The sequence below is a fragment of the Acartia tonsa genome, chromosome 7, assembly GCF_053477335.1.
Source record: "Acartia tonsa isolate MP-2025a chromosome 7, ASM5347733v1, whole genome shotgun sequence".
NCBI classification, from domain to species: domain Eukaryota; kingdom Metazoa; phylum Arthropoda; class Copepoda; order Calanoida; family Acartiidae; genus Acartia; species Acartia tonsa.
The window spans coordinates 18,547,043-18,560,802 of record NC_137266.1 but is presented as its reverse complement, the minus strand read 5'-3'; the positions used below and the strand labels follow the sequence as shown (position 1 = coordinate 18,560,802).

The 13,760-nt window shown below is 28.9% G+C and overlaps 1 protein-coding gene across 1 annotated transcript in view; it reads right to left on the bottom strand.

The window, feature by feature from the left end:
• Window positions 1–1,585: 1,585 nt before the first annotated feature.
• The window catches only part of LOC145324999 (uncharacterized), a 63,333-nt gene continuing 51,158 nt past the window's right edge, over window positions 1,586–13,760 (bottom strand). The window contains exons 20-29 of the mRNA XM_080167777.1: window positions 13,607–13,671; window positions 11,830–11,898; window positions 6,342–6,454; window positions 5,893–5,995; window positions 5,324–5,420; window positions 4,532–4,582; window positions 4,014–4,077; window positions 3,472–3,545; window positions 3,090–3,150; window positions 1,586–2,825 (exon numbers count right to left, since the gene is read on the bottom strand). Of these exons, the coding sequence (XP_080023903.1) occupies window positions 2,784–2,825; window positions 3,090–3,150; window positions 3,472–3,545; window positions 4,014–4,077; window positions 4,532–4,582; window positions 5,324–5,420; window positions 5,893–5,995; window positions 6,342–6,454; window positions 11,830–11,898; window positions 13,607–13,671 (739 nt within the window). The 3' untranslated portion in view covers window positions 1,586–2,783. The remainder of the gene's footprint in view (window positions 2,826–3,089; window positions 3,151–3,471; window positions 3,546–4,013; window positions 4,078–4,531; window positions 4,583–5,323; window positions 5,421–5,892; window positions 5,996–6,341; window positions 6,455–11,829; window positions 11,899–13,606; window positions 13,672–13,760) is intronic.

Sequence of the window (13,760 nt, the reverse complement as noted above, 5' to 3'; positions counted from 1 at the left end):
ACAAAATGACATCCTGTTACTTCTATATCAAAATAACAAAGTTTCTAATAATAAAAGAAACAAGGATAATAACTTTCTGTAGTAGTAGAAATAATAAGCACGATATTCAGACAACCATAGAAGTATTTAAGAAAAAACAAATAGAAAACAAAAAGTTGTATTTTGAAGTAGTATTTTTGGTTATATCATACCTTCACCAAAACTTAATGTAAAATAAAAAGACAAAATACAATAATATCATGTTTTTCAAAAATGTAAAATACATTACAAATAAATGTATGTATAATTTTTATTTTCTTTCTTTTTCAGTTTGATAAATTGTTTTACTAACGGTAAAACTTTTTCATGCACTTCAAGTTTTTAAATTCCATCTAATCCGAGAAAAGTGGGAAGTTTGGTTGGAGCGAAGATATTTTAAAGTTAGCTTTTTTCTAAACTGTACATCAAATTTTCAATAAAATAAATTATTGCTTTAGGTAATTGAAACGTAAGGGATTTTTACCTTTAAGTTTTAATAATATGATATACATCTTTATAACTAACATAATTTATCCTTAAATATAAAGGGTGTTGGTTGATAGATTGATATACATCCACAATGAACAAAATTATTTGTAGATTATCTGACTAAATGACAAAACGTAGACGTGACATGCAATAGACAATTAGACATGGCATGATAACCATAGTCTTATGTAGATAGAATAGCAGCATATATGCTTTAAAGAAAGTATTTCCGCTACTTTGGGCCATATTTTTCTTGTTGTCTATTTTTGGGGTGAAAAAAAGGTTTAGACTGAATATTTGCATCATTAAGTAATTGGTTTGAGTTCATTGTGCTCTTGTAAAACCCAGTATACACTCCTTGAACATCATGTTTAGGGGGGAAAACTATAAAAAAAATTAATGATAAAGATAATGTTAACAAGTATGACAGCATCTATAAGTAGCAATGCACAGAAAACATGAATAAACATACGGCCATTAAAGTGCAGATGTCTATTGGTCACAAATACAACATTTTTAAAGATTGACTTACAGACTTACTGACAATGTTATTAATATACAAAAAATAAGCATACTTAATTACCAGTCGAGAAATTGTGTTTATAGACTAAAGATTAGAGTAAAACACTAGAGGGAGAAAGGGTTAAATAACTGTATCTCTCCATCGCAACCACCTTGTGCAACCCTTTTATTGAGTCATTGAAAATCAATGTTGTCGCTTATATTAACACAGACAAGTAGCATAAAATACGTTAGAAGCAGACGAAAAAGGTCTTTGAAAAAGAAAGGGAGGTAGTTGTCTGTAAATACATCTATAATATAGATCTGTTGAATGAAGAACAGACAAAGTTAATTATAGAGTACCTATAAATTATAGAAACCTATATCATATGAATTGCAAATGCTTATTTGTTACAGGAATAAGTAAAAATAACATTTCTGCTATATAAATGTTATTTCAGTCGTAAATTCAGACACTTATATTCCAAAAAAAATTAAAAAACATATCTCCTTTAGAATTCCTTGCAGACCGGTGGATAATACAATTACGAAGTAGCTTCCTTCCTTTAAATAAAAGTTTGGAAAAATGGGGTATTTATTAAAACACAAAAATATAATGAAAAGTCCTACATTATTAATATAAATCCATGGGATAAAATTTATAATAATCTACAATAGGTATAACATAATATATATATGAAATTTGATAAAACTTTTAGAAAAATATTTGAAAGGGTAGGTTCATAATTGATCTTATAATTATAATTTGAAAGAGTTTTTAAACATATATACAATAAACTATTATAATCTAAGTATCACAACTAAAAATAAGTGATTCGATTCAAACTTGACTAAATTTAACAGATTTTTTTTGGCATTTTAGATAATTTCCAATTTTTACATTGCATACATTATAGAACTAAGAAATATATTAAATTCAAAGTCTTTGGTTTAAAATGGCAAATAAGTTTTGCAGAAATAAAGATTTGCAAACGCTGAAAAACTTACCAAAACACACACACAAACACTCACACCCACACACACACACACTCACATACAAACACACATTAAGAAGAAAACTATTCTAAAAAGTTAAAAGTTGTCAGCCAAAAACTCCCAAAGAATGGAAATATGTCTGAACTAAAGTGTGGCTTTTTATCTACCAAAATTAACACAATATCTTGGAAACTTTAATTACAAAAAATATAGGTAATTGAATGTTGAATTTAATAATTATAAGTTTAATTTAATTTTTTAACTACCTTTATTTACAATATCATAAGCTGTATTACAAATTATCCATTCAATGTTTTAATCATGTATATTTTTAGGGATTTTATTTTAAAATAAAATTATTACTTGCAATAAACGTTTTGCTGTTTTATATCTAGCTACAAAGAAATATTTTACAAAACTAGAGTGTTCTGATAAAATTTGCCATTTTAGTGTTTTGTTCGACTATAAAGAATCAACATTAAAGATGTACATTTAAAAAAAAAATAGCTAGTTTTGCTCAATTTTAACTAGTTATAGAGACCCCGTGCTAAATAAATGACATACTTTTATTCTAAATATAAATCTATAACATCTTAATTACATGCAATTCTTTTAGAAAAGGCTTCATTAGCTAAATCAAATCAATATTTATAGCTTGGTTTGCTGTTTTAAACTAACTACAAAGAACCCTAATGTTGTCTTTGTTTACAAGAGTTTGCTGTATTATATTGTTGCTACAAAGAACCCACACTTAAATATTACATATGTTGGCTTTATAATTAGATTCTTGAGATTTTTCTGGTGCCTTCCAGAAGACTGGTCTAAAAAATTAACCATATTTTAGCTTACACAAACATATTAAATGTTGGTTGGTGGATGTTTTGGAACGCAGTTTTTATATATCTGTGGTCTATACGTCTGTACGTCCCTTTGTCATACTGTTCATCAGTACAATATACTTCACAAATATCTTATTTTTGGCATTAAAGAAAGTATTATATAGAATAGTTTATGTTAAAATATAAATGTCTAATCTCTTCTTTTAAAAAAATATTCCAAACACCTAAAAATTAAGTAAAGATTACCTCTTTAAATTGAAGCTTGATTTGAGTAGAATCAGTACCAGTATACTTTCCTGTGCCAGTCCTAAAATAATTCAGTTTTAAAACAAAAATACAATTTTGTAATTACGTTTCTGAATGATTTAACAAAATGGAATAGAAATTTATTGAAAACATAAACTAAAGAAACACTATTTTAGCATATTAAATTGACATTAAACTATCCTTGTGTTTTTTTTTTAAATAAACAAACCCAAAATAAAAATAATACAGACTTTAAAATGGCGAAATCAATTAAACCAATCAATCAGTTATTTTTTCTTCATAATAAGAAAAAGAATTGTACTCCCAACAAAAATGGCAATACCCAAAGCCACATAACCTTTCTGAAAAAAATCGCACTTACCAAGACTTGCTTCCCGAGATGAATGTAGCTGTGAAAGGCATTGAAATAAATCCACTATGGACCACGACATTAACCTAGCAGTAAATAATCTAATTTTTTGTTAATTCTTCAAGTACACTTGTTAAGTCATGAAAAAGATATATATTGCTGATAGGTCAGGCTCGTGATGGCAAGAGTATTTAAATAACATGTCTTGAATTGTCAAAACTAATAAACTTCAATACAAAGATTAAAGTATTGAACAGTGAGTAAAGCGCAACAATAGATCAAAGTTATAAAAAAAACACTTCAATTTTGTTATTCTTTCTACTTTTTGAGATATTATTGATATTTAGTAATAAAAATTTAAGCTTTTTAAAGTGCTTATAAAAAATGACGTCATACTAGCCTATCATTGGTGAATTAAAATTTAAACTGGCCAGCCATTAGTAATTTTTTATGTGTATTTGCCTATCATTGGTCATTTTTATTGTATGACGTCATTTTTTTATAGTCACTATCATGAGCTTTATGAAAATTACTACATGTTGTCCTAAAAATACCTTTGTAACAGTTTTTGGTTGCAGGACAGGAGGGAATCTAATCACTTCTTTCTTTTCTCTGCGCCTTGTTTTTTTTATATTTTGGTTGCCAAAGTATTTTGAATAAATTTATTTTGTATAAATTTTTTCATAGATAGATTGTATTAGCAACGCATCTTAAGGGGCGATTCGTCGTATTTTCAAAGTAGTTTTCGATATTGTTATTTTAGGTTAGGTTAGGTTAAGTTAGGTAGGTGATTGCCCCGCGGATTTAGAGCCCCCTAGAAATAGGGAAAGAGATACCGTCAAAATAATACGAAACGCCCCTTAAGAGTCGTTGCCAACAAAGGGACTATACTCGAAAAATATTTAATATTTGAATATGCGGTTGTAACCACCTGAGTCAAATAAAACCTAAACAATGTGTAAATAATATAGTTATAGCCATTTTGTATGTAAGATAATTAAGATTTAAATGAATATGTTAAAAAAATATTTCATTGAAGATAAAATCTTCATTACAAATTTGGAAACCGAACCTAAATGTTTTGGTGTCTGAAGTAAATGTAAAACTGCTTGATAACTCTTGTCTGAAAAATAAAATAAAAAAAAATCTTATGTTAAATAATATTACCTTAAATATTTAAAATACATATAAGCACATATTAAATTTAAATCAAATTCCAAATGTTTCATTCATAGTTGAAAATTTGCAGCTGTCTCAGTATGCAATCCGCAGCCACTTAACAGCCATATAATCTCTTATTTGTAGCAGCCGTTTTCATTATTGTGCAGCTTAGCTGCTATATTTAATTGTTTCATTTAACCGTAGCATAGTCCCAAAGTAAATTTAATTGTTTCATTTAACCGTAGCATAGTCCCAAAGTAAATTTAATTGTTTCATTTAACCGTAGCATAGTCCCGAAGTAAATTTAATTGATTCATTTAACCGTAGCATAGTCCCAAAGTAAATTTAATTGTTTCATTTAACCGTATCATTGTCCCAAAGTAAATTTAATTGTTTCATTTAACCGTAGCATAGTCCCAAAGTAAATTTAATTGTTTCATTTAACCGTAGCATAGTCCCAAAGTAAATTTAATTGTTTCATTTAACCGTAGCATAGTCTCAAAGTAAATGAGCTTTTAGGAACAATAACAGGGATCTAGAGGGATAAAACAATGGACAGAATAAATCCCAAATGATGTTGAAGAAGCACCAAAAATTATCGCTACAACTTTAATAGGTTAATGCAGTTATAAAACTTTGGGTATTTAATGTACCCAACTAACTTTGTATTTTATTAGATAAAATGTGAGTTTTACAACTGTACCTAAAGTCAGTGCCAGTCTCCAGCAATGTTCCAGAAGTAGAAAATGGAATTCCAGTTTTTGGCACATTGTCCACTGCAAATGTGGAGCCCATACATCCTGAAATATATACAAGTTAAAAAATGACAGGGGCAACTTAATGGGTCCGATTTTGAACAATACATGCTCTGTATACAGGTTTCACAAATATTTGCATTTGTTACCATCTAAATAGATTTAGACTCTTAAAGAAACAACAAGGATGACACAACCCAAAAAGTAGCAAAGTACAAATGAAGTCGTGGAATAGACACAAGGACAAAGTGAGTTATAGAGCATATGTTCAGTTGTCATAGCAAAGAAAGGAAGAGAGATAATATAAAAATATAAAATAACGAAACTTTAAAAAATAATGTTTATGTCTTTTGAGGTATGACCAACAAACATACAGAATAGATGCAAATATTTCATAGAAATCTACACTAAAAATTTTAACTGAGAAAATCACATTTTATTTATAGTGTTACGGACAGAATAAAATTATACAATAACTTTTTACTCTTTATATCTATCTGGTTTTAATAAAAGTTACCTTCCACAGGTTGGTCAAGTTCAAAATTATGCTCAACAAAGGCTGTAACAGGCTTCATCCTGGCCCAACTTGCTGACTCGTATTCAAATGAATTGTTTTTACCCTAAAAAACAATACATAAAATTATTATCAACCAAAGATAGAACATAATTCATGGAAATGTTTTGCAATACAAATCATTACTGTAAAACTTTAACAAAATGTCCCAATTTTGTCAGTTAAAAACGATTCTTCAAAAAGTATGTTCATTTATCGACTGCTTTGCTAAGGTCACTAAATTCAGCAATCAATTTATCAATTATAAAGTGTTTTTACTTTATAGAAGCAAACTTTTAAAACATTTCAAATAATTGTTTTTCTTATCATGAACCAGTTTGAGCTTCTAAGGGATGTAATTCGAATTAAGTCTTATATAAAGTTGGAAATAATTTTTGAAGGATTGAACCTACCTCTTCTTCATGAACAACTTCTTGGTTGTGTTTTGTTCCAATTCTATCCCAGTGAAGTTCCACACTAACAGATAAAGTTGAATATCCTATCCCTCTAATTGGACGGATAGATCCTGTAATATGAACAGATAGATAATTAGATAGATAATTCTATCCCAGTAAAGTTCTACACTAACAGATAGAGTTGAATATCCTATCCCTCTAATAGGTCGGATAGATCCTGTAATATAAACAGATAGATAATAGATAATTATATTCCAGTAAAGTTCTACATTAACAGATAGAGTTGAATATCCTATCCCTCTAATTGGACGGATAGATCCTGTAACATGAACAGATAGATAATTATATCCCAGTAAAGTTCTACACTAACAGATAGAGTTGAATATCCTATCCCTCTAATAGGTCGGATAGATCCTGTAATATAAACAGATAGATAAATAGATAATTATATCCCAGTAAAGTTCTACATTAACAGATAGAGTTGAATATCCTATCCTTCTAATAGGACGGATAGATCCTGTAATATAAACAGATAGATATATAGATAATTCTATCCTAATATACTTCCACACTAACAGATAGAGTTGAATATCCTATCCCTCTAATAGGACGGATAGATCATGTAATATGAACAAATAGATAAAAAGATAGATAATTCTATAACATTGAAGTTCTACACTAACAGATAGAGTTGAATATCCTATCCCTCTAATAGGCCGGATAAATCCTGTAATATAAACAAATAGATAAAAAGATAGATAATTCTATAACATTGAAGTTCCACACTAACAGATAAAGTTGAATAGCCTATCCCTCTAATAGGACGGATAGATCCTGTAATATGAACAAATAGATAATTATATCCATGTGAAGTTCTACACTAACAGATAGAGTTGAATATCCTATCCCTCTAATAGGACGGATAAATCCTAATATATAAACAGATAAATAGATAGATAATTATATCCCAGTAAAGTTCTACACTAACAGATAAAGTTGAATATTCTATTCCTCTAATATGACGAATAGATCCTGTAATATGAACAAATAGATAAAAAGATAGAATCCATGTGAAGTTCTACACTAACAGATAGAGTTGAATATCCTATCCCTCTAATAGGACGGATAAATCCTGTAATATAAACAAATAGATAAAAAGATAGATAATTCTATGACATTGAAGTTCCACACTAACAGATAAAGTTGAATATCCTATCCCTCTAATAGGACGGATAAATCCTGTAATATAAACAAATAGATAAAAAGATAGATAATTCTATGACATTGAAGTTCCACACTAACAGATAAAGTTGAATATCCTATCCCTCTAATAGGACGGATAAATCCTGTAATATGAACAAATAGATAATTATATCCATGTGAAGTTCTACACTAACAGATAGAGTTGAATATCCTATCCCTCTAATAGGACGGATAGATCCTAATATATAAACAGATAAATAGATAGATAATTATATCCCAGTAAAGTTCTACACTAACAGATAAAGTTGAATATTCTATTCCTCTAATATGACGAATAGATCCTGTAATATGAACAAATAGATAAAAAGATAGAATCCATGTGAAGTTCTACACTAACAGATAGAGTTGAATATCCTATCCCTCTAATAGGACGGATAGATCCTAATATATAAACAGATAAATAGATAGATAATTATATCCCAGTAAAGTTCCACACTAACAGATAGAGTTGAATATCCTATTCCTCTAATAGGACGGATAAATCCTGTAATATAAACAAATAGATAAAAAGATAGATAATTCTATGACATTGAAGTTCCACACTAACAGATAAAGTTGAATATCCTATCCCTCTAATAGGACGGATAAATCCTGTAATATAAACAAATAGATAAAAAGATAGATAATTCTATAACATTGAAGTTCCACACTAACAGATAAAGTTGAATATCCTATCCATCTAATAGGACGGATAGATCCTGTAATATGAACAAATAGATAATTATATCCATGTGAAGTTCTACACTAACAGATAAAGTTGAATATCCTATTCCTCTAATAGGACGAAAAGATCCTGTAATATGAACAGATAAATAATTATATCCATGTAAAGTTCTACACTAACAGATAGAGTTGAATATCCTATCCCTCTAATAGGCCGGATAAATCCTGTAATATAAACAAATAGATAAAAAGATAGATAATTCTATAACATTGAAGTTCCACACTAACAGATAAAGTTGAATAGCCTATCCCTCTAATAGGACGGATAGATCCTGTAATATGAACAAATAGATAATTATATCCATGTGAAGTTCTACACTAACAGATAAAGTTGAATATCCTATTCCTCTAATAGGACGAAAAGATCCTGTAATATGAACAGATAAATAATTATATCCATGTAAAGTTCTACACTAACAGATAGAGTTGAATATCCTATCCCTCTAATAGGCCGGATAAATCCTGTAATATAAACAAATAGATAAAAAGATAGATAATTCTATAACATTGAAGTTCCACACTAACAGATAAAGTTGAATAGCCTATCCCTCTAATAGGACGGATAGATCCTGTAATATGAACAAATAGATAATTATATCCATGTGAAGTTCTACACTAACAGATAGAGTTGAATATCCTATCCCTCTAATAGGACGGATAAATCCTAATATATAAACAGATAAATAGATAGATAATTATATCCCAGTAAAGTTCTACACTAACAGATAAAGTTGAATATTCTATTCCTCTAATATGACGAATAGATCCTGTAATATGAACAAATAGATAAAAAGATAGAATCCATGTGAAGTTCTACACTAACAGATAGAGTTGAATATCCTATCCCTCTAATAGGACGGATAAATCCTGTAATATAAACAAATAGATAAAAAGATAGATAATTCTATGACATTGAAGTTCCACACTAACAGATAAAGTTGAATATCCTATCCCTCTAATAGGACGGATAAATCCTGTAATATAAACAAATAGATAATTATATCCATGTGAAGTTCTACACTAACAGATAGAGTTGAATATCCTATCCCTCTAATAGGACGGATAGATCCTAATATATAAACAGATAAATAGATAGATAATTATATCCCAGTAAAGTTCTACACTAACAGATAAAGTTGAATATTCTATTCCTCTAATATGACGAATAGATCCTGTAATATGAACAAATAGATAAAAAGATAGAATCCATGTGAAGTTCTACACTAACAGATAGAGTTGAATATCCTATCCCTCTAATAGGACGGATAGATCCTAATATATAAACAGATAAATAGATAGATAATTATATCCCAGTAAAGTTCCACACTAACAGATAGAGTTGAATATCCTATTCCTCTAATAGGACGGATAAATCCTGTAATATAAACAAATAGATAAAAAGATAGATAATTCTATGACATTGAAGTTCCACACTAACAGATAAAGTTGAATATCCTATCCCTCTAATAGGACGGATAAATCCTGTAATATAAACAAATAGATAATTATATCCATGTGAAGTTCTACACTAACAGATAGAGTTGAATATCCTATCCCTCTAATAGGACGGATAGATCCTAATATATAAACAGATAAATAGATAGATAATTATATCCCAGTAAAGTTCTACACTAACAGATAAAGTTGAATATTCTATTCCTCTAATATGACGAATAGATCCTGTAATATGAACAAATAGATAAAAAGATAGAATCCATGTGAAGTTCTACACTAACAGATAGAGTTGAATATCCTATCCCTCTAATAGGACGGATAAATCCTGTAATATAAACAAATAGATAAAAAGATAGATAATTCTATGACATTGAAGTTCCACACTAACAGATAAAGTTGAATATCCTATCCCTCTAATAGGACGGATAAATCCTGTAATATAAACAAATAGATAAAAAGATAGATAATTCTATGACATTGAAGTTCCACACTAACAGATAAAGTTGAATATCCTATCCCTCTAATAGGACGGATAAATCCTGTAATATGAACAAATAGATAATTATATCCATGTGAAGTTCTACACTAACAGATAGAGTTGAATATCCTATCCCTCTAATAGGACGGATAGATCCTAATATATAAACAGATAAATAGATAGATAATTATATCCCAGTAAAGTTCTACACTAACAGATAAAGTTGAATATTCTATTCCTCTAATATGACGAATAGATCCTGTAATATGAACAAATAGATAAAAAGATAGAATCCATGTGAAGTTCTACACTAACAGATAGAGTTGAATATCCTATCCCTCTAATAGGACGGATAAATCCTGTAATATAAACAAATAGATAAAAAGATAGATAATTCTATGACATTGAAGTTCCACACTAACAGATAAAGTTGAATATCCTATCCCTCTAATAGGCCGGATAGATCCTGTAATATGAACAAATAGATAAAAAGATAGATAATTCTATGACATTGAAGTTCCACACTAACAGATAGAGTTGAATATCCTATTCCTCTAATAGGACGGATAGATCCTGTAATATGAACAGATAAATAGATAGATAATTCTATCCCAATGAAGTTCCACACTAACAGATAAAGTTGAATATACTATTCCTCTAATAGGACGGATAGATTCCGTAATATGAACAGATAGATAATTATATCCATGTGAAGTTCTACACTAACAGATAAAGTTGAATATCCTATTCCTCTAATAGGACGAAAAGATCCTGTAATATGAACAAATAGATAATTATATCCATGTGAGTTTCTACACTAACAGATAGAGTTGAATATCCTATCCCTCTAATAGGACGGATAGATCCTGTAATATAAACAAATAGATAAAAAGATAGATAATTCTATGACATTGAAGTTCTACACTAACAGATAAAGTTGAATATCCTATTCCTCTAATAGGACGAAAAGATCCTGTAATATGAACAGATAAATAATTATATCCATGTAAAGTTCTACACTAACAGATAGAGTTGAATATCCTATCCCTCTAATAGGCCGGATAGATCATGTAATATAAACAAATAGATAAAAAGATAGATAATTCTATGACATTGAAGTTCTACACTAACAGATAGAGTTGAATATCCTATCCCTCTAATAGGACGGATAGATCATGTAATATAAACAAATAGATAGATAATTATATCCATGTGAAGTTCTACACTAACAGATAAAGTTGAATATCCTATCCCTCTAATAGGACGGATAGATCATGTAATATAAACAAATAGATTACAGAAATATATCCACTTACAAATAAAGTTATTCCTAAGCATTATAATCGAGAGCTAGACTAAAACAGACAAACAAAACAAACATTCTAACACCTTTTCTCGTATTCATTCGAATCCGGTGGATAGGAACCGGTTCTCATTCATACGAAAAAACTATGTCTAGCATCGTATTATATCCAGCTTTCTACGAATATAGAAATGTACACGGAAAGCCGTTTATAATACGATGCGAGAAATAACTATTATATCATTATTGTTTAAAACCCCTACCTACAGGATCGTGAAAGCTCTTCAATTTGGGTCCCTTGGGGTTGGGAGGGTCGTTACTGTAACACTCTCCTGAAAAACGGAAAAATGTATGAAACAAAACATGGATTTGAAGGGATAAGACAATTGACTATAAATTGATATATATCCGCAAAGATGATAAACATATTTACCCCTTCTCTAGATTAAAATATTGGTTGTAACATTGAGTATAACTATCAACCAATCAAAATTCAATAAAAGTACCCAAAGTTTATAAGCCAATGAACAATTTAACCTTTGATATAAAAACTTTGGGCATTATTGCATTTTACATTATAAAGCCCCCCATCCTTGCAATAGATAGATTCTTTAAACATAAGACTATGCATATAAAATTAAAAATATTGTAATATAGAAAGATAACAAAATAAAAAGCTAGATAGATAAACTTTGTAAAGTTGATTTTGGTAATAAATGATTCTGTCTCACCAAAGCAACAGACAGCGCAAAACTTTTATATAGAATATCCAATTTGATTTATCTGTGCATTCTTACCTCCCTGTTTTAGGAAAAACATATCATGCAATAAAAAAACTTCTTTCGGATTATTTATATAAAAGAACACCACAAAAAAGGTTCAAATTTAATGAAGTACTTAGTTTGGCTGTCAACCTTATGAAATTGAAAAACACGACCTATAGGGAATATACACTAGAAAATCAGACCTATATGTTTTAATGTCATATAAAAAAATCATTTTTGTTACTTACTTGGACGGACAGACCTACCCTAATTATATAATTAAGGTTTAGCAAATTAATTGGGCATTAACAATGTAAATAAAAAGCAAAATTGAAGAAGATAAAATAGATGAATAAAACTATTTTATATCTTAAAAAATGAAATAAAACATCACCAAGTTACATGATTACAAAGCTTAACAGAACTCCTTTTCCATGTTTTAGATAAATAGAGGTTAAAAAATCCTCCAAATCAAATAAAATAAACCATTCTTCATCTTTCCTTCTTTTATTTAAACAAGTCTACTATGGGAATTCCTGTTAGCATATTAGAATTTTGTTTTTGATTTTAAATTTTGAAAAAGAAGTATTGTTAATTATTAATAAAAAAGATGAAATTAAATCCATAAATTACTAGTGAATTGGATTAATTTTAAAATGTAACGTAGATATGTAAAAAAAAACATTTAACCAGTTATTTTAAGACTAAATTTGATAATATTTGGAAGTTTATAAACAATACAGGTATTGATGAACTTTCATTTGATCATTAATTGCATTTATCTAAATAAAAAAAGGAATAGATAAAGGTAAAGTCAGGTTCATGTTAAAAAGGTTTAACCAAACAAATATCGTAGCTTACATAAGCACAACGAGAGTAGGAGACATGACCTAGTTTTAAAATAGCTGCGCTACAAAACAAGGATGAAAACATTCATAAGTACTAGAGCATAAATAAAGATAAATTGAAAGATAGAGAAAGTGATTTTTAAAGCATAGGTTCATTGGTCTTAAGAAATAAAGGAGAGAGAGTGAATATGAAATCTTAATACATTTATAAAGAAATAAGTGTTTTTCTCTTTTGCAGCATGAAAGACCAACGGACCAATTAAATCATAAATTGGTACATGGAATCTTCACAATTAATATTTTGTTGTCTATCTTAAATAGCAGCTAAGAAAGCCACACATTAATTCGGAATGACTGAATAAAGTTCAGACAGATAAAGTAAATTATAGTGCAGCTCCGCCACTAAAAAGTGATGTAAATAATGTTACCTTCAACTTGATATAAAGCCTTCCCCTTAAAGTTGGAATTAGAATAAATGACCCAACCAGCATTTCTGAAAATAAACAAAATCTCAAAATTAGCGGTCAACTTAAATGGCATCATTTGTCAGGAAGGGAGAGAACAATGGCAGATAATTTTATC